The sequence below is a fragment of the Ursus maritimus genome, unplaced genomic scaffold (genome assembly GCF_017311325.1).
Source record: "Ursus maritimus isolate PB19 unplaced genomic scaffold, ASM1731132v1 scaffold_35, whole genome shotgun sequence".
Taxonomy (NCBI): Eukaryota; Metazoa; Chordata; class Mammalia; order Carnivora; family Ursidae; genus Ursus; species Ursus maritimus.
In genome coordinates, this window is record NW_024426119.1 from 5,110,178 (window position 1) to 5,137,226 (window position 27,049).

At 36.2% G+C, this 27,049-nt stretch overlaps 1 protein-coding gene across 2 annotated transcripts in view; it reads left to right on the forward strand.

The window, feature by feature from the left end:
* SPRED1 (sprouty related EVH1 domain containing 1) overlaps positions 1–27,049 on the forward strand; it is a 115,734-nt gene that overhangs the window by 35,668 nt on the left and 53,017 nt on the right. Inside the window, exon 2 of one of the 2 annotated variants that reach the window (XM_040620444.1) lies at positions 26,690–26,864. In XM_040620444.1, coding sequence (XP_040476378.1) covers positions 26,690–26,864 — 175 coding nt within the window. Of the gene's footprint in view, positions 1–26,612; positions 26,865–27,049 lie in introns of those variants that run through there. The other variant, XM_008702264.1, reaches the window with a different exon arrangement.

Below are 27,049 nucleotides of genomic sequence, written 5' to 3' on the forward strand. Positions count from 1 at the left end.
CTGCTTTCATTGCCCATCTGTTTTGCATACTGTTTACTTTATCCATTAGAACACTTAGTGTATTAATTATGGTTGTTTTAAATTCTTGGTTTGATGATTGTAACATCTCTGTCATAGCTGAGTCTGGTTTTGATGTTGTGTTTTAAAATTGTTTCTTGACTTTTAGTGTGCCTTGTAATTTTTTCTTGATAGCCAGACATCTTGTACTTGCTGAAATGAACCGCTGTAAATAGGCCTTTAGTAATGTGGTGGTTAAGTCTGGGTGTAAGGGAAGTGTCTTAGTCCAGCTATTGGGGCTCAGTCTTTTTTTCCTTCAGCTTTATTGAGCTATAAATGGACAAAAATTATTTGTACTTAAAGTGTGCAGTTTAATGTTTTGGTATACATGTACATTGTGAAATAATCACTACAATCAATCTAATTAATGTGTCTATCACAGCATATAGGTCCTCTCCCCCCCACCACGTTTTTGCTGGTAAGAAAATTTAAGCTATATTCTTTTAGCAAATTTCAGGTATATAATACATTATTGTTAATTATCATGTTGCTATACATTTGACCTCAGAAAGTATTTAAGTTTTAGTCTTTTTGTGGTCCTCTGTCTGTGACTGTGAACTTCTCAAGTGGTTTTTTTACTCTTCGCCCCTCTTAGGTAGGACGATGACTGGAGGGAGCTGTAGTTGGGTATTTCCCTTTCTCTAGGTTACTTTGGTTCTGATAAAACTTCAGGAGGTTAGGCTGTGCTTAAATAATTTTTCCTGAGAGCAAATTTTGTTAAGAAGCACAGAGTGCTCTGGTGTATTTCAGATTGCTTCCTTTTCCCCTTCTCTTCTGGAAGCATCAGGGGATTTTTCTCTGTTACTCACCATGAGTTTGGTAGAGCTCTAAGAGGTAAAACTCAAAAAAGTGTGGGGAACTTCAGTGATTGGTTCCCTTTAGCAATTTGTCAGTCATAACTCAGGTCAGGTTTCCCTACCCCACCACTGTTTCCTGCAGAGGTCTCTTTCTCTGCTCTTGGTTTTCTGCTCCAGTAAGTTGTGATTCCTTGTATTCATATGCCTGTCTCTAATTTTCGGGGCAGTGGTTTGCTCTGTGACTTCACTTCTTTTATAGCTCTTAAGAAGAGTTGTTGACTTTTCAGTTTGCACACACCGGTGGATTTCAGTTTTCTTTCAGGCTGGGGTAGAAACCAAAAGTCCTTTTATGCTTTCTAATAAAAATTTTGGTTTATATTTCTTAGGTGAGCAATCATATAATCTGCAAATAACGGTAATTTTTAATCAACACATTTTTTCTACCCTCCTCTTTAATCATATTATTGTAATTTTAATTTTTTTTTAAGATTTTATTTATTTATTTGACAGAGATATAGACAGCCAGTGAGAGAGGGAACACAAACAGGGGGAGTGGGAGAGGAAGAAGCAGGCTTCCAATTGAGGAGCCTGATGTGGGGCTCGATCCCAGAACTCCGGGATCACGTCCTGAGCTGAAGGCAGACGCTTAACGACTGAGCCACCCAGGCGCCCCTGTAATTTTAATTTTTTTTTTATCCTCCCCAGTAATGTCCACACACACACACACAAGCAGGGGGAGGGGCAGAGGGAGAGGAAGAAGCAGAAGCTTCTGCTCAGCAGGGAGCCCTAGGCAGGGCTGGATCCCACTGGGGTGGAGACCTGAGCTGGAGGCAGATGCTTAATGGACCCAGCCGCCCAGGTGCCCCAGGAAGTACCTTTCTTTCTTTCTTTCTTTCTTTCTTTCTTTCTTTCTTTCTTTCTTTCTTTCTTTTTTTTTTTTTTAGAGTTTTTTTTTTTTTTTTGGACAGAGAGAAAGAGAGAGACAGCCAGCGAGAGAGGGAACACAAGCAGGGGAAGTGGGAGAGGAAGAAGCAGGCTCATAGCGGAAGAGCCTGATGTGGGGCTCGATCCCATAACGCCGGGATCACACCCTGAGCCGAAGAAGGCAGACGCTTAACTGCTGTACCACCCAGGCGCCCCAGGAAGTACCTTTCTAATAGTTCTTTATCAAGTGTATTTTCAAGAATTGAAGTTGAATTTCTCAATTTTTTTTCTAAACATTGTTAAAGGTAGTGAAGTGTTTCTGAAACTGGCTGTTGATTTCCAGTTTAGTTTCTTTTTTCAGTGTTTTATTCTTGGGATATAAAACAATATGTAAATATTTAAAAAATATTATTCCATTTTATTAAATTTATCAAATTTGTATTTAAGATTCAGCTCTTCCTGTGTTTCTCTGTATTTTCATTCATATGCACATTGTCATTTTGCCACTTGTATTGTCTGTAATGCTATGTAATAGTGCTGTTTCGATGGAGAACTTCTTGAGGGAAGCAGTGGTACTTGCATAATGTAGTCTTCTTTCAGGAAAACCATTCTTTCCCTTCCTTTACTTCTCCCTGTTCTTGCTCCCCCCATCTCTAATTTACCTTTACTCATCCTTCACTCTCTTAGGATCCAGAATACACCTGGTCCTGGGAAGACCCGTCACTCGGAGATCTCAGGTAGTCTTCTTTGAATGATACATAATTGAGAAAAGTTCTATATTTTGGCAGTTTTACTTGGATTTTAAGAATGTACCCGCTTGTAGCTCTCTGTTTCACTAGAGTTGCTGCTTCTGGAGTCTCTTATGTTTACCTACCGCAAGTCAAAATTACTTGACCAAAAGGATATAGGGAAATGACTATTTCTGGAGAAAGGGAGCTCAGAGGAGCAAGGTAGAACATTTAAACTTGCTTAGGACTAAAATTTTATAAAACACTTTTTCGTTTTCATAGAGGCTCATTGATATGGCACATTAGTAAATTGAGAGCAAGATTATGAGTTTGTATACTTTTTCTGTTCATTTACTCAGCAATAACATACATATTGAGCACTTACTATATACTCTATTCGACATGATAACGAGTAAAGAAGACACATCCCTGCTTATGTAGAACGTAAACTCTCTTGATAGGAGACAGACAATAAATACCTAAAGAAATAAGTAAATAAGATAATTTCAGATGGTCATAAGTATTATGAGGAAAATGAAACCAGGAAAAGAAATAGAGTGTAATAAAACTGGATGGGGGGGCGCGCCTTGGTGGCTCAGTTGGTTAAGCCTCTGCCTTGGGCTCAGGTCAGGTCCCCAGGTCCTGGGATCAAGCCCCTGTGATCAAGACCCTGCGGAGTGGCATTGTCAGGCTCCTTGCTCAGCGGGGAGTCCGCTTCTCCCTCTCCTTCTGTCCCCCTCCCCCCCCACGCTTGTTTTCTCTCCAGGCTCTGCACGCGCGCGCTCTCGCTCGCTCGCTCTCTCTCTCTCTCAAATAAATGGATAACAAATCTTAAAAAATTTTATAAAATAGAATGGAGAGAAGCTGGGTATTGGGACTATTTTAGATTGGGTGAATCCACTTTGAGGAGGATTCATGTTAGCTTATATTTATACTTAAGGAGGAAGGCTTAATGTCTCTGAATGTCTCAGGGGAGTATCCAAGTAAAGGAAACAATAAATGCAGAGGGTCTGGGGTGAAGGGAAGCTGTTTAAGAGTGGGAAGAATGCTATTGTGGTTGGAGATAGTGAGCTAAGAGAAGAGTAAGAGATATAGTCTTAGAAAACTATGGTAAGGAGCTACTAAAAGATTTTCGATTGCCAAACTATCTTAAATGAATGATTTTGCTTTGACTATTGAGTTCCTTTGTTAGTGCTTTCTTTTGGAATTTAATTTTTAAGATTATAGTAAGACTAGAGTAGTTGTCTATATTGCCTGAAGTGATAGTAAAGAAGAGTTTTGGATAAAACTTTGTAGTGGAAAGTTTTCAGTTAATTTATTCAATATTAAGGTTTTATTGTTTAGTATTTTGAATAAGTAGTTATTCCCCAATACAGCTACATATCAGAACTACTTCAGAAATTTAAAATACAGATTTCTTAAGCCTCATCCCTTAGGAATCAGGGAGTGGACCTTGGAAATCTGTTTCTAAAGGTTCTCCAGATAATACTCAGAGCCAGTACTCAGACGTGAGTTTGGGAATCTTTGAACCAATGGAATTTTTCTAGAACAAGTTTGTCCATGATTCCTGGTTACCTGTGTGGTTATTATTAAGTTAATTTGTTGAGATTATACAAATTTTTTAATTTCATATTTAAGAGCGATGTGTATTCAGCGCTTTGAAAAGAAAAATGTATTAAGTGACAGTTTAAGGAATGAAGAATAATAAAATACTGTTTGGTTAATTGCTCTTCCTTGTTGCTTGCATTGTTGAGGAGAGCCGAAAACATACTATATTTTTTTGTATAGTTTTCTGGTTTAAAAAGGAAAGAGAAGTGTAGTGGTAAAAATGGATAAAAATAATTTATGTTTCTGTTGAACTCCAGAATAGTTAATTGTCTAAGAAGATGAAAACTTTAGGTAAAACTGGTCCACACATAAATAAACCAGTACTTAAGAACTCAGATTTCTTATAGGCAAGATTTCCAGCTTTTTAAAAAAAGATCAAAACATTCTCATAATATTGAGCCTGCATTCCTATAAGGCAGCTGCTGGAGTAGAGTGTGGAGTGTTAAGTATTCCCTTTAGATGGCCATAGTCCCCACCACTGCAAGTATTGTACACACTTAAAAGCAGTAATCGTTGCTCATTTAGGTTTGTCTTTGATTTCTGCTTAGGCCTATATTACAGTTATCATTATAGGCCGAATCTGAGTCTCCTTTGTGAAGGGAGAAGAGATAGAAAATTCAAACATTTATTTTATAGCTATTACTTTATAAAAGTCAAACTATCTTAAAATGATATCAACAGAAATCAACAAAATCTGAATTATTACTTTACTTATTCTGTTACTGGAGTAATGAGTGTTCCACAGTTATTGTATCAATCCATTAGTACTTTTGCATTCAAATCATACTTTAAGTTACCTAAACCATTATCTTGGCTTTCATTACACTTTATTCCTCAAAATTTCCTGCCTGCCTTAAGGACTGTGACGCCAATCACTGACTCTGCTCTTCCTTAAAAGGAGTATTTCTCCTGAAGTTCAGTTTCAGAAGGATATTCTACTTATCTTCTATGCAGCCATCGGACTCACTTTCGAAGCTCCATTTCCAGAATTAATCACTTGCTCCTCTGAACCCTAATGGCTGTTTAAAAAAATAATTTCCCTTATTATTTATTCTAGTTAGTTGGATTGTAAATTCTTTGAGAAAATGGACTGTGTCTTATTAATCTTTGGATACTCTTTGTTCAATATATTATTTGGCTTGTGAAAGACATCCAATCCATTCATCCATTTATTTGATTTTTTTTAATCTGTTATGTGCTAAGAACTGATGAATTACTTACGCTCTCCATGACTTTTTAGTTATTCCCCTTGAATGTTCTTACTACACTTGACAATGGAACTCTTACACTAGATTGATGAGTTTTCTACATCCCTTACACTGCATGCAGCACCACTAGACTGAATCTTTACAAGTTTACAGTCCTGGAGATTATCTTGGACTTCTGTATTTCCTGTTTTTTACTTTCATGGTATTTGTTCTATGAGTTTTGTTTAAAAGAATAGATCTAGGACTCTGCCTGGTACTTTTTTTTTTTTTTAATAATTTTTTATTATGTTAGTCACCATACAGTACACCCCTAGTTTTTGATGAAAAGTTTCATGATTCATTAGTTGCGTATAACACCCAGTGCACCATGCAATACGTGCCCTCCTTAATACCCATCACCAGCCTATCGCATTCCCCCACACCCCTCCCCTCTGAAGCCCTCAGTTTGTTTCCCAGAGTCCATAGTCTCTCACGGTTCATTCCCCCTTCTGTTTACCCCCCCTTTCTTCTTCCCTTTTTTCTCGTACCGATCTTCCTACTTCTTATGTTCCATAAATGAGTGAAACCATACGATAATTGTCTTTCTCTGCTTGACTTATTTCGCTTAGCATTATCTCCTCCAGTCCCGTCCATGTTGCAGCAGATGTTGAGAAATCGTTCTTTTGTAATGGTCCATTGTATATATTCCATTGTATATATGGACCACATCTTCTTAATCCAGTCATCTGTTGAAGGGCATCTCGGCTCCTTCCACGATTTAGCTATTGTGGACAATGCTGCTGTGAACATTGGGGTGCATATGGCCCTCCTCTTCACTACGTCTGTATCTTTGGGGTAAACACCCAGTAGTGCAATTGCTGAATCATAGGGTAGATCAATTTTTAACTTGAGACATACAAATGGCTAACAGACACATGAAAAAATGTTCAAAATCATTAGCCATCAGGGAAACTCAAATCAAAACCACATTGAGAACCACGTTAAGCCAGTTAGAATGGCAAAAATTGACAGGGCAGGAAACAACAAATGTTGGAGAGGATGTGGAGAAAGGGGATCCTTCTTACATTGTTGGTGGGAATGCAAGTTGGTACAGCCACTTTGGAAAACAGTGTGGAGGTCCCTTAAAAAGTTAAAAATTCTGCCTGGTACTTCTATCTATAAGACATTGCTGTTTTCCCAGGGTTCATTACTGAAATAGTATTTGAATTCAAATAGCATCTTTCTAGCTCCCTTTCTGTCTTTGCTTCCTGGCTCTTCCAAGCTTTCCTGATCCTATTTTTTAATAAAATTATTCTTATATACCAATTTAATGATATGCCCCTGGCACAGAAGCGTAGAATAGTTCCCTTTTGAATATGCAAAGCCTTGACCAGTAGGATTCCTGTTTAGTCTTATTTTTGTCATCTTCAGTAATCTTCCAACTCACACAAGAATAATATATATATTGCATACTCTTATGTCTTCTTTCATCATGTTCCACCTACTTTAAATGACTTTTTATCTTGAATCCACTCCCATGTTTCCTTCTTCAACATTGTAATGGCCGTCTTTTGTTTTAGTATGCCACTGTAACTTGATTCTTCTGTTAAAAGAAGAGCTTCCTGCTCTTTGGGGAGAATCATCCCTTCTTTACTTTGAGGCCTTTGGTTTGAATTGCATGACCCTTCGTAGGTGTGATTTGTTTAGGAATTATCCAGTGACCCAAGCTAGACAAATCAGAGACAATGACACTCATTTCCAGAACTTTTGAACTCTGAGAAGAGGCCATTTCTGCTGTAACTGTGAGGATTTTGTGTATTTGGAGCTAATGGGGTGAGGGAGATAAATAAGGAATCTTAACCAGAGCCAACTTTATTTTTTTAAAGATTCATTTATTTATTTTAGAGAGAGCACAAGAGAGTGAGAGTGGGGGGGGGAGGGGCAGAGGACGAGGGAGAGAAAGTCTTAAGCAGACTCTGTGCTGGGTATGGAGCCCAATGCAGGGTTCCATCTCACGACTTTGAGATCGTGACTTGAGCGGAAACCAAGAGTTGGACGCTTAACCAGCTGTGCCACCCAGGCACCCCTAGAACCAACTTTAAAATGAAGTCACCTTTATTTAAAATTAAAACGCTTTTGGTTTGAAGCATTGTCACTACACTTCAAACAGCATAATAGCAAGAATCCTTCCCATATTGGCAGTTGTATATTGTGTCCACAAGCAGGCACAGGTTGTGCACATGTGTGTACATGGAAATGTGCAAGAGAAATAGATAGCATCCTAACTTATTCTGTGAGAATCCTAAAGCTTCTTGGAACCTTGAGATAAAAATTTATTTTTAGTAGATGTATACTTCAATGTGAATACTATTTTTTATCACTGAGTTATATCACCCATGCATTGGCTTGGAATGATGATAAAAAACAGAGGCTTTCTATTTAGACCTTTTTAAAAATACTTGCTCTGTCACTTACTATCTGTGTAATTGGGTATGGAAAAAATGAGGGTTTAAGGAAATCTCACTGTAAGAAAAACTAGCTCTGCAACTGAATCTAAGTTATTTTAGTCTTAATTGGAGAAATGTTATCAAGTGTCTTTGTTTTGGTCCCCAAAGGGATCCCTGTTCTTTTGGTTCATTATCAGCTGGCAGACTTTCTCCTCAGAATGCTTGATTCAGAGGAGCATATGTCCTGCCTTTCCACTTTTAAAATCTATTTAGTGCCAGTACAAATTGACTGACAGGTCTTGTAAACTTCCTCTCCTGCTGTCTTTCCCCACAACTCCAGGTACATGTTTGATGTTATTTCAAAATTTTCTTTCACAGTCCACTTTTTATTTTATTTTATTATTATTTTTTAAAATATTTTACTTATTTATTTATTTGACAGAGAGACAGTCAGCGAGAGAGGGAACACAAGCAGGGGGAGTGGGAGAGGAAGAAGCAGGCTCCCAGCAGAGCAGGGAGCCTGATGTGGGGCTCCATCCCAGGACCCTGGGATCATGACTTGAGCTGAAGGCAGATGCTTAACAACTGAGCCCCTATTTTATTTTATTTTTTAAGATTTTATTTCTTTGTTGACAGAGAGAGAGTACAAGTAGGCAGAGTGGTAGGCAGAGAGAGAAGGAGACTCCCTGCTGAGAGGAGCTCCATCCCAGGAATCTGGGATCATGATCTGAGCTGAAAGCAGACGCTTAACCGACTGAGCCACCCAGGTGCCCCCACAGTCCACTTTTTCAATACGATGCTACTAGAATTTTCTCTCCCTTTATCAGTGATGTTTTAGAGGATATGTTGTTGGAGTATGTCTTATTTCTTAAAGACAGCAATGCTTTTCAGATTTACAACTCAGATTGTTAAAAAAATGTATGTGTAAGAAATACTAAAGTCATTTTTTACTGATTTTATTCTTACACAGTTAGAATATTATTATAATGAATAAGTTATATATAATGAGGCAATATCCGTATTCTGATAGCTGATAATAATAGAATTAATTACAATGACCAAGCATCTCTTTAAATAAAACATGTATGTAAATGTGTCCTCATCTAATTGGAAGTTATTCTGTTTTAGATAATAGTAAAAACTTAAGCAAATCCATTTTTCCTTTTTTTTTTTTTTAATGTTTTGTTTATTTAAGTAATCTCTACACCAGTGTAGGACTGGAACTCATGACCCTGAGATCAGGAGTTGCACGCTCTTCTGACTGAGCCAGCCAGGTACCCTTCCATTCTCTTTCTTTATGGAAAATGATTTAGGGTTAATTTTTTAAGCTCTGGTTCTCTGGAATCCTGATGAAAGTGGAATGTGAGTTGTGTTATTAGATAACATTGCTGATTGGTTAACAGCATCTGGACTGGGAAAATTGTGAATGAGCTGTATACTGGGTGGAAAACCCGAGCTTTACTCTGCCCTGAGCATGGTGTATTCTTTTACCTGGGTATATCCCTTAACAGGACTTCCAAGAAGCTATGTCCATTGTACTGGTACCGGATATTTTGGTTTCCTGTTTGGAGCTTTTAAGCCAGGAATGATTCTATACATTCATGATTTCATACCCATAGGGTTTTATTCCCTCACAACTGAACAGTCAGTTAAGGAGCTGTTCTTTAGCATGAATTGCTATGAGGACTCCTGCTGAAGAGAAGTCTTGAAGTTGCTCTGCTCTGTTTCCTGTGCTGTGTTTTCTTGAGTTAAAGATGCTAGGTAGCTAATTCACATTGTGTGGACTTTGCTTAGAGGGTTTCATGTTGCACATGTTCTTTTGGTTTTATCATGGCCTGCAGGTGAGATAATGTTCATTAGTTGTAGTAGAAGAGAATTGTGATGGAACAGGAAGATGTTGAATGTCAAATCAAGTTTTTGGTCTGTACAAGGGTCTATGGGTGTTATGGGAAATTTAAGATGTGGTAAATGGGAGAAGGGTTAAAGCTAAATGATACAAGGCAGTGCTAGAGGAATTATAACTAGTAACTGCATAATGAAAGATAGAGATTATAAATACACCGAATTCACCAGAAGGAGAAGCCTTTATAGCCTCTAGAAGCTAAGACAGGCATTAGCTATGGGTATTGCTGTAAAGAGCATTCTGGAAGAGAAAATAAAATAAAAGGTAGGAATATGCATGTGTTTATTTCTTTGGTGGCTGCTTCAGTTTGGAACGCGTCAGGGATAGCTGCAAGTGTTATATGAGAGGAAGTGAGCATTCCTGGGGCGCCCTGGGTGGCGCAGGTGTTAAGCGTCTGCCTTCGGCTCAGGGCGTGATCCTGGCATTCTGGGATCGAGCCCCACATCAGGCTCCTCCGCTAGGAGCCTGCTTCTTCCTCTTCCACTCCCCCTGCTTGTGTTCCTTTTCTCACTGGCTGTCTCTCTCTGTCAAATAAATAAATAAAATCTTTACAAAAAAAAAAAAAAAAAGAAAGTGAGCATTCCAGATTTTAAGAATGTCTTCTTTCAATATATGCTCACCTGACAAGTTATTTTTGTAATCTTTTTGTTAGATTTCCTGTCCAACAGGGTAGCTGTTAGCTACATATGACTATAGAGCACTAGTCAAAATCGACATGTGCTATGTATAAAATGTGCACCAAATTTCAAAGAGTTAGTATGAAACAAGTGGAATATTCTCATTATTTTATTTGAATATCTATTAAAATTACATGTTGGATATGTTGGATTATTAAAATATACTTTTATTTTACCTCCTTTTCCTTTTTTTTTTAAATTGAGGAAAAAGTCACATATTTAACCATTTTAAAGTGTAGAATTTGGGGCGCCTGGGTGGTGCAGTCGTTGAGCGTCTGCCTATGGCTCAGGGCGTGATCCCGGCGTTCTGGGTTCGAGCCCCACATCAGGCTCTTCCGCTGGTAGCCTGCTTCTTCCTCTCCCACTCTCCCTGCTTGTGTTCCCTCTCTCGCTGGCTGTCTCTCTGTCGAATAAATAAATAAAATCTTAAAAAAAAAAAATAAAGTGTAGAATTTAATGGTAATTAGTACATTCACAGTGTTGTGCAACCACCATCTCTATCTAGTTCAAAATAGTTTCATCACCCTAAAAATATACCTCATATACATTAAGCAGTTACTTCCCAACCTGCAGGCCAACAACCTATTTTCTGTTTATAGATTTACCTATTCTGGTTATTTTATATAAATGGAATCATATAATATGTGACCTTTTGTGTATGGCTTCTTTAACTTAGAGTAATATTTGTGAGGTTGCACATTGTTGCATGTCAGTGCTTAATTGTTTTTTATAGATGATGTTATGTTCATTATTAAAAGTGTGGTATTCAAGTCCCCAACTATTATTACAGATCTACTTCTCTCTTCATTTTGTCAGTGTTTACTTTGTATAATTTGGGACTCTGCTGTTTGGTGCATGTATATTTCTGATTTCTACACCTTCTTGATGAATTGACCCTTTTATCAATATCTAATGACCTTCTTTTTCTGTTGTAACATTTTTTTTTTTTTACTTTAAGACTGTTTTTTCTGGTATTAATATATCCATTCTATCTCTCTTTTGGTTATTGTTTCATGGAATATTTTTTCCCATCTGTTCACTTCAACCTATTGGTAGTTTTGGATGTGAAGTCAGTCTTTTGTAGACAATGTATAATGAGTTTCTTGTACAGAATATATGGTTGGGTGATGTTTTTAAAAAATCCTGTCTGCCAGTTCGTTGGCAGCATTTAATCCACTTGCATGTAATTACTGATACTGAAGTACTTCTGCCTGTTTGCCATTTGTTTTCTGTATATTTTATGCCTTTTCTGTTTCTCATTTCCTCTTTCCCCCCCTTTTTTGTGTATTTTATTTTTTTGTAGTGTATTTTCAATTCTTTTATATCTGTCTATAGGATATTTTCTTAGTGGTTACCATGGAGATTACAGTTAACATCTTAAATTTATAACAACTTAGTTTAAATTGATACTAGCTTAGCTCTAATAGCACATAAAAGCTGTACTCCTGTGCAGGTCCACTGTATGTTGTTATTGTCACAGTTTGCATCTCCATACATTAATGTGCCCATTAATACAGATTTATAATTATTGGAAACAAGAAAAATCTACAAACCAAAAAAAGAATAATAGTGGCTTTATATTTACCTTTGTGGTAACCCTTACCACAATTCTTTATTTCTTCATAAGGTTTTGAATTACTGTCTAGTGTCCTTTCATTTCATCCTGAAAGGTTCTTTTTAGCACTTCTTGTACAGCTGATCTGATAGTGGCAACTCCCTCAGTTTTTTAGTTATCTTAATTTCATCTTCATTTTTGAAGGATAAGTTGTATGTAGAGTTCTTGGTTGACCTTTCCCCCCCAGCACTTTACATCATTCCACTGCCTCTGGCCTCCATTGTTTTCTATGAGAAATTGGCTGCTAATCCTATTGGGAAGCCCTTGTTATATGAGTAGTTTTTCTCTTGCTGCTTTCAAGACTTTTTGTCCTTTAACAACTTGATTATAATGTGTCTCAGTTTCAAAACTATCTCTTTGTTTATCTTTTCTTGGAGTTTAACTTCTTGGATGTGTAGATTTATGTCTTTTATCAAATTTGTAAAGGTTTTTCTTCTTTTCCCATGTCTTCAAATATTTTCTGCCTGTTTCCCTTTTCTCTGAAATTCTCCATTACATGTATGCTGGTACATTCGATCATGCCTCACAGATTTCTTAAGCTCTGTTCATTTTTCTTTATTTTTCTTTCTCCAACTGGATCATTTTGGTTGACCTACCTTGAAGCTCACTGATTCTTCTTCCTGATCAAAGCTGCTGTTAAACCTTCTAGTGAATTTTTCATTTCAGTTACTATATTTATCAGTTCCAGAATTTTTTTTTTTTTAAGATTTTATTTATGTATTTGACAGAGATAGAGACAGCCAGTGAGAGAGGGAACACAAGCAGAGGGAGTGGGAGAGGAAGAAGCAGGCTCATAGCGGAGGAGCCTGATGTAGGGCTCGATCCCATAACGCCGGGATCACGCCCTGAGCCGAAGGCAGATGCTTAACCGCTGTGCCACCCAGGCGCCCCTATCAGTTCCAGAATTTCTGTTGGGTTCCTTTCTATAATTTTTTTTAAGATTTATTTATTTTACAGAAAGAGAGAGAGAGGAGGGGCAGAGAGAAAGGGAGAGAGAGAATCCTCAAGCATACTCTCCACTGAGTGTGGAGCCAATGCAGGGCTCAATCCCAGGACCCTGAGATCATGACCTGAGCCGAAACCAAGAGTCAGATGCTTAACTGACTGAGCCGCCCAGGCACCCCTTATAATTTGTTTCTTTATTAATATTTTCTGTTTGCTCATATATCATTTTCTTGGTTTTCTTTACTCTGAGTATATTTATGACAGTTTATTTGAAATGTTTGTCTAGTAAGTCCAATATCTTTGCTTCCTCAGGGACAGTTTCTGTTAATTTTATCTGTGAATGACCCAGACATTCCTGTTTCTTTTTATGCTTTCTAAATTTTTGATGAAAACCGAACAGTTTGAATATTATAATTTGATAACTCTGGAAATCAGAGTCTTCCCACTCTTCCGGGTTTGTTGCTGGTTGTGGGCTATAGTTTTTTGTTTAATTTTCTAAACTCCAAAGTCTTTATTCTTTGCCATGTGTGGTCTCTGAAGGCTCTCTTCCTATAACCCGGGGTCATCTCATGTTTTGACAGAGATTTCCCTGAACTCCAGGAGCTAAGAAAGAAAAAGAAAGAAAGAAAGAAAGAAAGGGAAACTCTCCCAGTCTTAACAGATTATCTCTGTATCACAGTGCTCCTTCATTGCTTAGCAAAGCCATTTACAGCTGCCTTACCCTTTACTTCCCACTTGTGCTGAGCTTAGAGGTCAGCCCAAGATAAAAACTTAGAGTCTTTGAGAACATCTCTGTCCTGGCTGTGTGTGTGGCTTTCTAAATTCCCCAGTCTATAACATCAGTTTTGATTGCTCTAATTCCCAAAGAAACTCTCCCAGCTTTTCCTCTCAGGCTCTTGGTACATCTATTGCTGGCCATCGTAATATTTTGCTCTTGGCAGCAGCTGGTTGGTTGTTTGCCTTATGATGTGTTTGAGGAGTGTAAGCACCTTATGTCAAGTCCTTCACAGAGCTCCAGATGCAGGTCTTTGAGACTGAAGTCTGGCTCTGCTTTCTCCAGAACGAGGGACCAGGATCCCATGCTGAGAACACAGGTTACCATCTTTAACACCTCTGATGGTGGGGTTGGGGAGTGGGGTTAGGCCAAGGGGAAGTGCCACAAAGCTTTCCTACCATTCTCAAGTTGCCCTTAGATTTTACATTTGCTTGGTCACTGTAAATCTTTGACTATTTTCTGGAGTTACAACAAAGTTGATTCTAACTATTTGCTCTGTGTTTTAGTATTTCTGTTGAGGGATGGGCCCTTGAAGCTAACCCTCTCTGGTGTTTTCACTGTCAGCCTACTCTTTCTACTTTTTTAATGTAACTACTAGAAAATTAAAGATTACATATATGGCTTGTGTTATATTTCTATTAGACCACACTGCTGTAGGGTATTGCATTTTCAGTGAAAATTGAATTCATTTATGTTGCATTTGGAAGGAATAATGTCTAAAATTCTCAAAGGTCCTGCAATTGCACAATTAGGACTAGCTATTTGCTACTATACTTTTTATTTTCAGACTAGCGTGGCATTTTTAGAGAACCTCTAAACTTCCTTCTATAGGATGAAGTATTATTAACATTGTGTAATTATGTACCTATCATTGACGACTCCTAAATTTTGACTAGATTCTCATTTGATTAAGTGTTTAAATCATCTTGGGCTGTCTCCTTTTTTCCAAAAGCACTCTTGATAGGTATTTATAAGAATTGTTGAACATTCTTCATGCTTCTTCATCTGATTTTCTTTTTTATTTCATGATTCAATTATATAAGTATTTATTAAATACCTATTTTGTGGAGGTACTCCCAGGACTTTCACGTGTTAAGCATATCCAGGACTATCAGATACTCATTTTTTTAAAAATACTGTATGGAGAGATCTTTCCTTTTTCTCAGGGGATTATTCTGCTGATTAATTTTGGTCCCTGCCACTGACTCCATATCCTTTTAGCATCCTCAGCTTGTTTGCCTAATCAGTGAAGAATTGGCATTCTAGATAGGCAGGGTTGTCAGCTTACCCTCATTATTCCTTTGTTCCTTGCTATTAAATGCCAAGGCACTATGTACATTCTCAGCACGGGTAAAGCTTCATTCTCAGTACTTGCTTCCAGGTGCATTTGAAAAAGTAAATGTTCATCACCTCTTCTAAATAAGGTTACATGTACAAAACCATATAGAAGGACTTGGCAACATATTCAAAAGTTGGGGGCGCACACAATATAAAGGATTCTGCTGGATTTCTTAGTGAAAACATCTTACTTATGTTGACAGTGAAAGAATTACTTCATCATGAGTGTCATCTGAATCTCCTTGTGTCTGTTCCCTGACCAGAGAGAAGGGTAGTCTCTCACCAAATGTTCTTGGTATTGACCTGATGGACTTAGATGAGAATTACTTCATCTTAGTCATAAACCCACAAATTTTTCGTTAATATTTCTGGTAGCACAGATAAGATCAGGCAGTAAAATTTTACTGAAGACACCAAGAAACAAGAGAAATAGATAACTATGCCTTCCTACCTGGTAAGGAGGAACTTCTCATGTAATTACGTAGTGGTACATACAAGGATATCATGTACCTAAATCAGTGTCCCCTTTTTGTTTTAAACAGGAATTATCAACCACAGCTAATTATCAAATGTGAATTATTTTGAGACTTCTACTCACACTTTACATGATGGAAGCATTTATAAGAGGTACCTAACCTAATGATAGGCATCAGGGAAGACTTTTTGGAAAGTAAGAAATATAACTAGATAATGTATTATAATTTAGAGATTGTCCATGTTCACCTTGGAGTCTGTACGAATACCTGTCTGCTAAACCTATGTCTGCTTTCAAAGGGTAGAAATCATTTTTCTTCTACCACTCAGGAATCCCTGTCAAGCCTTTCTTTCTCAAAACCTTGATCCGAGGTGCAAGACTTAGGAAGACTAAGGAATTCCCTCCTTTGCCTTTCACCTTCTGTGTTTGTATCTCTTCGTAATATGCCCATTATTTGTACATCCAACATGAGAATATCCAACTTTCTTCAGGCACGTCCTTATTTCCTTAATGAGCCCAGTCTCTTTAGAAGTAAATGCATATGATGTAATTTGTGGGATGTTCTATGGAATGTGGAGAGGGCTGAGATGCTAGGCTATATTTAAACAAGTCTCTGTTATTAGGGAGAATTATACATTGTAAATAGGTGGGAACAGTGATGCAGGTTCTTTCAGGTTCTTGGGAGGAACTCAGTGTACAGGGTGGGGCAGGTTTTGACAGCAGGGAGGGCAAGAAGGCTGTTAAAATCAATCTGCATTCCACTATAAAGTCATTGTTTTAGTATAACCGACATGTGTACAAAAACTGCTAGCTCTTGTTACAGAGACAAGTACCATTTTGAGATCGTAGCCCTTCAAGAAGTATGTGTGCGCACACATGTGTGTGTTTAAGAGTTTGGTAAATACATTTTTGAATAAAGGGTAATACATACGTATAGTATAAAATTCAAAAAATATAAAAGAACATTTAATGAAAGGAAAATTACTCTTGTACCTCTCTTTTTCCCTTGCTAAAGAAACAGTTAATCTGTTCTCTTGTGTAAATATTCTATTCATATGCAAGCATATGTCTTTTCCCCATTTTCCCCACAAATGATAGCATACTAAACATACTTATGTACCTTTAAAAAAAAAAAAAGCCAAAACCTAACAAAACTTAGAGATTAGCTCACTTGACACTATAAAGAGCTTCCTCATTTTCATCCTGGGTACATAGTATTGCATTCTTAAAAGTGGAGAACTTTTCCTGACAGTAGGACTGTGCTCAGAGAGAGATGTGACTACAGAAGAGTGAGAGAAGCAATGTTCCTGGCTTTGAGAATGGAAGGAGGCCACAATCCAAGGAAGTGGGTGGCTTTTAGGAATTGGAAAAGACAAAGAAACTATTCTCTTCTGTATTATCCTGAAGGGAATGCAACGCTGTTAGCACCTTAATTGTAGCCCACTGAAGCTTGTTAGACTTCCAGTGCACAGAACTGTATAAATTTGTGTTGTTTTAAGCCACTGTTTTCAGTAATTTATTATGGTAACAATAGAAAACTAAGAGATATATGCTATACATTTTTTCCCTCAATTTTTTACTCCTTTTTTACTGTATTGTTTATGGTGTTTTTGCTCTACAGGAATGTGTTTCATATCGTTGAATTTATCCCTGTATTTTTTAATGGCCTCTGGATCTTAGGCCTTTCCAACTTTAAGATTGTTTTAAAACTTACTGTATTTCGTTCTAATGCTTTTATCTCATTATGAACTCTGGTATTAATGTTGGTTCCCTGTCTTCTACGTTCTGGTCTCTTACAATAAATATTTTTATAGTTCAGCTCTTCTAACATAGACCAAGAGTACTTCAAAAGATGAAATCATATCATCAGTGCTGGTAATTAAGGAATCGGGGGGGATTAACAGTAGTGGGTCCAGAAGGCATGGGACATACAAAGTTATTAGAGTTTTAAACTACTTTGGTAGGTTGATGATACTGTCTAGTGGAACCCAGAATTGTTGGCTCTACAGGCATAGTTTTTGAGTACCTCTATATCCTTTTTATTTATTTATTTATTTATTTTTTTTAAAGATTTTATTTATTTATTTAACACAGATAGAGACAGCCAGCGAGAGAGGGAACACAAGCAGGGGGAGTGGGAGAGGAAGAAGCAGGCTCATAGCGGAGGAGCCTGATGTAGGGCTCGATCCCATAACGCCGGGATCACGCCCTGAGCCGAAGGCAGACGCTTAACCGCTGTGCCACCCAGGCGCCCCTCTATATCCTTTTTAGATTTTAGTTTTTATTTCTCCTTCTGGAAGGCTTCCCAGATGCCTATGACTCGGTTAGAAGTGCTTCCATCATGTAAGCAGTATGCAGAAGAGTTAGAGAACTGATATTTGATACTTAGTTGTGGCTAACAAGTCTTACTAAAAGTAAAAAGCTATCTCCTGGGTTTATTTTACAAAACCATCATACATACAGAATGAGATAAATTTAGACAATTCCAGAATGCAGGTATTATAACATCATAAAGTTGATTTAATATATGAAGGCATTATAATAGTAATATTTATTGGGCACCAAACTTTTGAGCCAAGTACAATACTAAGCACTTTACTTGCATTTCCTCATTCACTTTTCAAACACTGCAGTAGATAGTTATTATCCCCATTTACAGACCAGAAGAATGGGGGTACAGAGAGCAGAATAATTTGCCCAAGATTATAACTTTTAAATGATGCAACTGCCTTTGGAATCTAGGAAGTCTGACTTGCTATTAAACACAATGCTATTAATTGCCCTGTGATGCTTTGGTGATTACTATGTGGAAAATAATATTTGCTCCCAAGTTTAAAGTTGCTAATACAAAACGAGTAATTCAAGACCTTTATCTTTATAATCAAACTCAGTCTTTTATATCCTTATCTGTAAAATGTTGAAATAACCTATCTCATTAGGGTTGATGCAGTCAAGTTCTGTTACTGCTCTTGGTCTTAGAGAGATTTTTAAAGACACAATTCTACTCCCTTGATAGATTGTCAGCCTGTGGTCTCTTTATTGTGATAAAATAGAGTACTGCCCTTGACCATGGTATGAAAGACCTGATACAGTAAGATCGTCCAATAAGTTAACTTAATGTTGGTCCTTAAATGTGACATGCTTGTGTCACGCTCCCTCCATGGAATGTCCTTAGCTTTTCTTCCACCTGATATACTGCTGTTCAAAACCCACATCAAATGTGAATTTTAGTCATCTCTAACACAAAACTCCCCATTTTGTGTTAACATATCCCACTGTTTATATTTCCCACTAAATTATGAGCTTCTAGGAAGAGACCAAAACTTTTAAATTTTGCCTATGTATGAAACATAAATAAATGCTCCCTGGATAATGAATAGATGAATGGGTGGTAATGTGGTTATCTTCTGAATGTCATTTGTATTTTTTATAGTTGAGAAACTGTCACACTTATACTGTGAAATGCTGTATCATTCTAATTTACTTCTATTAAATACTTTGTTTTTCTCTTATACCCAGTCTGTGTAATAATATTTAATACCTGGATGGTAATACTTACTTTAAATATACTGTTGAGGACATGGAATGTTTTGTCACTGTAAATACCTCCTTATGGAAAAATATAAATTCTTATTGTACTGACCAAATCTTAAGGGATTCTAAGTTTTTTCTTTGTTTGTTTTTCTTCAGTATTTTTAGTGATTTTGTTTCGTACTGTTGTAGTTAGAAATGGAAAATAGTCATCTTTGCCTCCTGTATGTGGATTTGCTTTCATGTCCTCAGGAAGGTTTGCCCTCATCTTTTGTATTAGTTTCCTGTTGCTACTCCAACAAATTACTACAAACTCTGTGGCTTAAAATAACACAGTTTTGTTCTATTGTAGTCTGAAGGTTAGACATCCAACTAGATCTTACTGAGCTAAAATCAAGACAGTGGTAGGACTGTGTTCCTTTTGGAGGATCTAGGGAATCTGTTTCCTTGCCTTTTCCAGCTTCTAGAGGCCCGCATTCATTGTCTCATGACCCCTTGCATCTTTAAAGCCAAGCAGTATAGCATTTTCATATCTCTGATTCTGACTTCCTCTTCTGCCTCCCTTTCCTACTTTAATTGATCTTCTTTTAGTTTTATTTTTGTTTTCTGGATATTAGTATTTTTCATTTCCTTGGAAATATAGTAGTTTTATGATTTGCTTAAGAGAGGATCATGTAACTCCACCTAACCAGCTTTCAGGTAACTCATTTGCAAGGAAATATCATCTTCACAAATCTGTGAATTATGGGGCCTAAAAACCTATCGTAGAGCAACTCTGCCCTTTAGGTCGAGTATTGTTCATCTCAGGCTTGTGAACCTCTTGGAAGGGATTATGAATCCCCAAAATTGTATTCAAATGTGATTTTTTTTTTAAGCCATATATATTTTTTCTTCAGGGGAAATAGTCTGTAACTTTAATCACAATTTCAGTAGTATCAGTGATTACCCTGAGCCCCCAATTTAAGAACCATTACTATACAAAACAACAAATTGACTTATTTGTACAGTTCTGGTTTTTTCTCAGATCTCTTTCCTAAATGTGTACATTTCTCACGGCCTGTTGGTCGTTCAATAATGGTCTAGCTGACTATTTTTAAACTTACCATTTCTGAAACACTTTCCTTTTTTTGTTGTTTTTTTTGTTTTGTTTTGTTTTTAGTCTTTTTCTCCTTTTCTGTCTGTTCCTCTCTCCTTTCTTCCTCTCTACTGTCCTATCCCAGTGCACCTTTGTACTTCATTCTGAGAACAGTTTGGTTCCAAGGTCTTAAGTTTTTATTTGTAATTTTTTTATTTTACCTTTTTGCCAGAGACTGCTAATTAGTCCCTTGTATCTGTTCTGTTTTTCTTTGGTAAGAGTGTTCCCAATTTTTAGATGGGCACACGGTTGCCTGGAAATATATATAGACTGCATTTCCCAGCTTCCATTACAGATAGTTGTGGTGTTGTGACAAAGTGATAATCAGAATTGTCTATATAAATACATTTATTAAGATACTTTATTATGTAAAATTTGTTAAAATAACTTTCTAAGTAATCTCTGACCACAGTCTCTCCTTGTTATAAAATTTTCTGTACTTTCAAGCTTTAAATCTATATTAAAAATCCTCTTTAGGTTGCTGAAGAGGGGGGAGAGGAGTGAGGTGATGGGGTAATGGGGTGATGGACATTGGGGAGGGTATGTGCTGTTATGAGCACTGAGTATTATATAGGACTAATGAATCAGACCTGTACCCCTGAAGCAATACATTATATGTTAATTAAAAAAAATAAAGATCAGCTTACAGCACACACAAAAAAATCTTCTTTAGGTTAGGAAACTTCTTAGGTAAGGGCATAAATGATGTATATTGGCAACATCATTGTAATAATTTGGCAGTGTTTTGGTGAAAATATAATTGAGCTCTGTTTGAAGTAATGTTCAATATATAGGTGAAATTAAAAAAAAAGATACACCTAGAAGTGTTAAAGTATGGAAGGGTAGGAAAGTTTAGAGGTTGGGTTAGCCTTCAGAATGGGATGGGGAAGTTTTCTGGTATAAATCCATGCTGGACCATAGGGGATCCTAGATACAGAAAGAACTTAATGAAGGTAGGTGTCAAGTCACCAGCGCTACGTATAACAGGCTTGGTTGCCGTGCCCAGAGGAAGCAGAATCATGTATAGCTGAGAAACCAAGACCAAGTTGGATTTAACTTCTGGTCAGTGGTCATGGGCTATAATAAAGTAGATATATGAATATTTTCCAGACATGGTGACTTTAAGGACTCTCTTACTTTCAGAGAAAGTAGAGAATTCTGTTTGCTGAAATGATTTTAAAAAGAAAAAGAAGTTTTATCTCTTAATAGAATGTAAAAGGTTTATAATAGATATGTATGAGATCTTATAGAAAGTCACCTGCACAAATCATTAAAGGAAAAGAAATACATTTGACCATGGTAAAAGAAAAGCTTTGTTCTTTGAAAGACATGACAAAAATAAAAGAAGCCACAGATCAGAAGATACTTATAATTCACAGAACTGGCAGAGGATTAGCATTGCTAATATAAAGAATTTATGCAAATCAGTAGAAGGACAACTCAGTTGAAAATTAGAGATAGTATAGAAAGAATGAAGAGAGCAAGAAGGCAGTTGGGTAGGTGTATATAATAAGCTTGGTAATAAAAGCAAGAGTATGATACAAGGGAGAAAAGAAACTAAAAAAGAAGGCCATTTTTGGCCAAGGACATTTTTCATATTAGACTACTGGGGCTTGTAGTAGCCCCATGACTGTACCCTGATTTGATAAGAAATGTTTTTGCCAATGTGCAAATTTGAAAATGCAACTGTAATAGGCATTTACTACAAAATACAATAATGTACAGCTTTAGAGTTGTTCTGGATTATGTATAATCCAGTACTGCTATTTCAAAAGAAACTACATGGATCAATACAAGAGGGTCAAAATTTATCTTTATGTTTGGTTCTCTTCTGTTGCCTTTAACTTTACTGAAGTACCAGTTGAAAATTTTAGAAAATAAAGGTCATGGTGACTAAGAATTTTAGGTAATTTAGAACACTTGCTTAACCCCATCAATAAATCCTCCTGGCTCTTCCACCAAAATAGACCCAAATCAGTTTATTCCTCTTGTGTCCAGTATTATCACCCAAGGCCAACACAACATTACCTCTCACCTGCACTTCTACATTAATTTTCTAATTTGCTGACTATAGCTGAAAGGATATATTTGATATAATTGTTAAGATGAGATCAGAGATTAGCAGTTGAGATGCAATTTAGATTTTGAATGAAATAAAGGAAACACAGCTATGTTTTACAGCAAGAGCCTCTTCGTTTCATCAGAATAAAAGCTAGGCTGAAAAGTGGTTATTGTGTAGTCCACTACCACAGGAAAGAATAGAGCTTTAGTTTAAACTATTTCAGAAAATTATAGAAGTAGTCTAGGTTTGACTTTTTTAAGATAAATCACTGAGAACAAGTACCTTTCAACTAAGTATTAAAGCAGCTCAAGAGGGTAATTGTTCCATTCTTAGCAATAAGAATAAATTGTCATCATAAATAGCTATTGCCTCAGACTAATAGACTAATAGATTACAAATCTGATAAACAGAGTAAAATCCAACAAGTTCTTAATATTTTAACTCTGTGATGGCAAGTATTATTTTTCTTTATTTTCCACATTTACTAGGATGGGCTTCTGTTTACATGATCAGGGAAAAGTGTTTATTATTATTTTAAATAGAATAATACAATTTTGTTCCTTGCTCTAAAGTCACTTTTATCTAAGGAGGGGATTACAAGTACAAATTTTATTATGCTGCAAGGCAGATAACAGCAGTTTGTAAGAGCTACCATTAGTCTTTAGGTGAGGTTGCATGTTTTAGACAAAAGAGTTACTACTTTTATTTGGGAAAAGACATTTGAAGGTAAAGAGATTATAAAAATTAAAAGCACAGGTGAAAAGATTAACCTTGGCAGGAAGGAAGATCTCTCTTTAAAAACAAACAACAAAACCCCATCCTGCACATTTATTTAACAGCTTGAAAAATTTTATTGTACGTATTCTAGTCTTAGGTCTTAAAGTTGGAAGCTGAGTTGTTCAGTTATAAACTAACAAAGGCTGTGGTAGGGGAATACAGATTTATTTACGCGAGCTCCTGAAGTACTTTAAAGCTTGAAGGGTCAGCTTGAATAGATAAGGGAAACAATGACATATTTGGTATAGTTGAAAGCATGAGATTTTAAAAAGTACATAAATTACTGGTCAGCTTTAAAACTTCTTTTATTGTATTAAAGTGAACAGTGAATCAGGCAGCCTTATTACTCTTCTACTAAAGAGATCTTTGTTTTATCTGATTTTTCTAGAAAGGACAATATGTCTCTTTTAGGTGGCACTTTATAAAGTAGAAACCAAAATAATTGGGTTAGCAAAGAGAGTTATGTTAGGGATACTTTTTTGAAAAAATGCATTCATACATTGTTAAAAAGAACATTCTAAAATTTTTACAGTATCTTGAGAAAAGCCAAGACATAGTTAAAATGTAGTAAGTTCTATATTTAAATCACTTTTGATTTATAAATATTAATTAAAAATAATTTTGAAGAAACAGAAATGAAGGGAAAATACCTAACTTCACCATCCTAAAATAACTACTTAGGATTTTTATATATTTTCTAATATTCTTTATTTATGGACATTTTTATATTTTTAAAATATAAAATATGCTGAGAAGCATTATGCAAATTTTAAATGAGAATTAGTAAAATTCAAAGATGAAAAAGTAAGAGCTTATACCCTAAAGAGGTTAACTACTCTTACACTCTGAACTCAAAATATACCCTGAGCTTCTGAATGGGTTATTTTACTCCTTGGGTTTTGTAAGTCTTGTGGAACCTAGGATAAAATTCTTAAACTTCCCAGTTTACTACAGAATTAGATAAGAAGGAAGAGTCAGGATCTTACAGTAAAATAAATACTTAAATGCTTGTTGGGAACTTGAATTTTGGTTTTAACCCAGGTTCTACCTTTGTGACTGAACTTCAAACATATTGACCTTTAAATGAATGAGTTCAGTTCACAGACATTTAATCTGAACCCAATACGTCCATGTGCTGTGCTTTTAGAGTATCCTTAGGTTAAATTCTTGACAAACCAAATGACCTTTGTCTAGTATTGTATCCCTCCAAGCTGGTTCTCAGTCTAAGAAGCTTCCCTGGCTTGTTGGTATGCATGTCATGTTTACTTATAGTAGAGGTACTTGTTCCAGCCCATCCTAAGAGGAGGACTCCCAATTTGGTACCTCTGTCAGACCAGCTTTTGTGCTATGCGTTCATACCTCCTCTGACCAGTTCTCTGAGTTGAAGATTGATAAGAATGGGGCCCAGACAAGAATCAGAGGCTCTGAATAACTGAATAATAAAAGCTTAGAACAGTAACCTGTAAAGCTAAAGACTTGTAGCGCTTCCCATAAAAATTAGTTTGACTCCAATAATAGAGAATTATGGTTGACTGTGTAAATTTTATCTTTTCCCAGGTCCTTCTTGGCTTTGAATTACCAGGCTGACTTCTACAATTTTAATTATTTGTTTTAGTAATAATAATTAATACTTACATATTTTTTATTATGTGTCAGGCATTGTTTACATTTATTAAGGTGCATACAGTAACTTTCTCAAGGACACACAGCTAGTAAGTTGCTGAGCCAGGATCCAACTTGTGAAGATAAGACTTTAGACTCCTCACTCAACCACAGCACAATGATGCTTTAAATGTATACAGCTTTCTGACAAGAGACTTGGGTCAAGAATATATAAAGAACTTCTAAAAATCAAAAATAAAAGCATAATAAAAAAATGACCAAAGACTTAAAAAGAGGATGGCATGTAAATGGCCCATAGCCGTATGAAAAGTTGTTCAATACCATGAGTCATCAGGGAAATTGATACTAAAACCATAATGGGTTGCCACTGTAAACTCACTATAATGAGTAAAATTTAAAAGACTGGAAACACCAAATGTTAGCAAGGATATGGAGCAACTGAAATTATGATGCATTATTGATGGGAATGAATAATGATAAAACCACTTTGGAAAATATAATTTCTTTTATAGTTAAACATACTGTCCTGTAACCCATCAGTTCCATTCCTCCATATTAAGAGAAACGAAAGCAAATGTCTACAAAAAGACTGGTACAAGAATATTTATATAACAGCTTCATTCATAATAGCTAGCAACTAGGAACAATCCAAATGCCCATGAACACAGGACAGAATTAAGTGAATTGTGATGTATTTATTCAGTGAGAGGACTACTTAGCAGTAAAAAAGAGTGAACTAATACAACAGCATAATGAGTCAAATAAGTCAGACAAAAAGGGTACAAATGGTGATTCTGTTTGATCCCATGGATATTGAAGGCCCATAACAGTCAAAGCTAATTATTTGCTTAGAAACAGAATAGTGGTTACCTATTTGATGGATAGGAGGCTTAAGGGCATTTTCTGGAGTCATGAAAATGTTCCATATCTTGATTATCATGTTGGTTATGCAGATGTGTACATTTGTCAGAATTTGTTGAATTTTGTATTTAAGATCAGTATGTTACTGTATGTAAAGTATACCTCAACGAAATAAATATATAAAGCAAAAAAAAAAAAAAAAAAAAAAAAAAAAAAAAAAACCCAACGACAACCAGGGGGAGATTTCAGACAAGAACTAGCACAACAGAAATGACAACTGGCAACCTAACACTTTGAACATGCAAAGACACTAAGTAGCACAGAACTGTTACATAGAACCTCAATTGTTATTCATAGTAACCAAGACAAGTGTAAGTTATATTTAATACAATTTTCTAAGAATTTATCAAGGGGTACTACTTTTAGAAAGGATTTCATTAATAATTATTACATTGAAAATTTGAAACTAAAATGCTTAGATGTCAGTAATCTAGAATATTAGTTTATGTGACACATTTCTTAGATTTTATGTAAAGAACAGTTGTGGTTAATATTGGGAAATGATTCTGGCTAGAACTAGGATGTGGTCTCTTTAGAGACTGCTAAAAAGAGAGCATGAGAAGTTTCTATGGATGAATTTGCTTGATAAGTTCTTGAAATAGAACATTTGTCTTTATATGATCTATGTGATTTAGATTCCCAGTTGTTAGAAGAAATAAAAAATGTGGCATCTGTACTGCATTTGCTTCAGCACTTTATTTAATAATCTCGAAATGTTAGAAACTTACAGATGTCACAATTAAATGTGCTAAAATATAGCAGTAACTTGTCCTGGTTATATTGTAACAGGTGGACATAAATAGACAAGTTTGATCGTGGCCTATGTAGTTTGACAATATTTGTCCCTGGGGTCCTTTATAACTTGTTCCATGGCAATCAGATGTACTTGAACTACTCAAATGATGAATTGAAATACGAGATCTGCGGTCTTTTATTTTAAGGTTAGTCTTCAAAATAAAGGTTAACCTTTTAAGTTTGTGGTTTTTGTTTTTGTTTTTGTTTTTTTTACCTCTTTCATGTAGGTTACTTTGTGGACTGTCATGGAAGTAGGAAACAGTTATCACACATTAACTAATGTGGTCTTTGATTTCTCAAATAAGACTGACAGCTTGGCTGTTTCTTGCTTATGGAAAACCTAATTTCTAATCTTTGCATCTGTTTTAGTAATAGTTATGCACGAGTGCGAGCTGTGGTGATGACCCGGGATGACTCAAGTGGTGGATGGTTACCACTTGGAGGGAGTGGACTAAGCTGCGTCACTGTCTTCAAAGTCCCTCACCAGGAAGAGAATGGCTGTGCTGACTTTTTTATCCGTGGAGAGCGACTCAGGGACAAAATGGTAATGAATAATGTATCTACTGCTATAATTTTAAGATTCTATAGAATGAATTATCTACTTAAAGTTTTAATCAGTTACCATTAGGAGAATGATTTTTGCCCAGGATCAGTGATTATGTTTCTAAGCTCTTTTAATCTTAAAGACGGTGAAATATGCCTGTTGCCTGTTTCTTTGCAACTGGGACT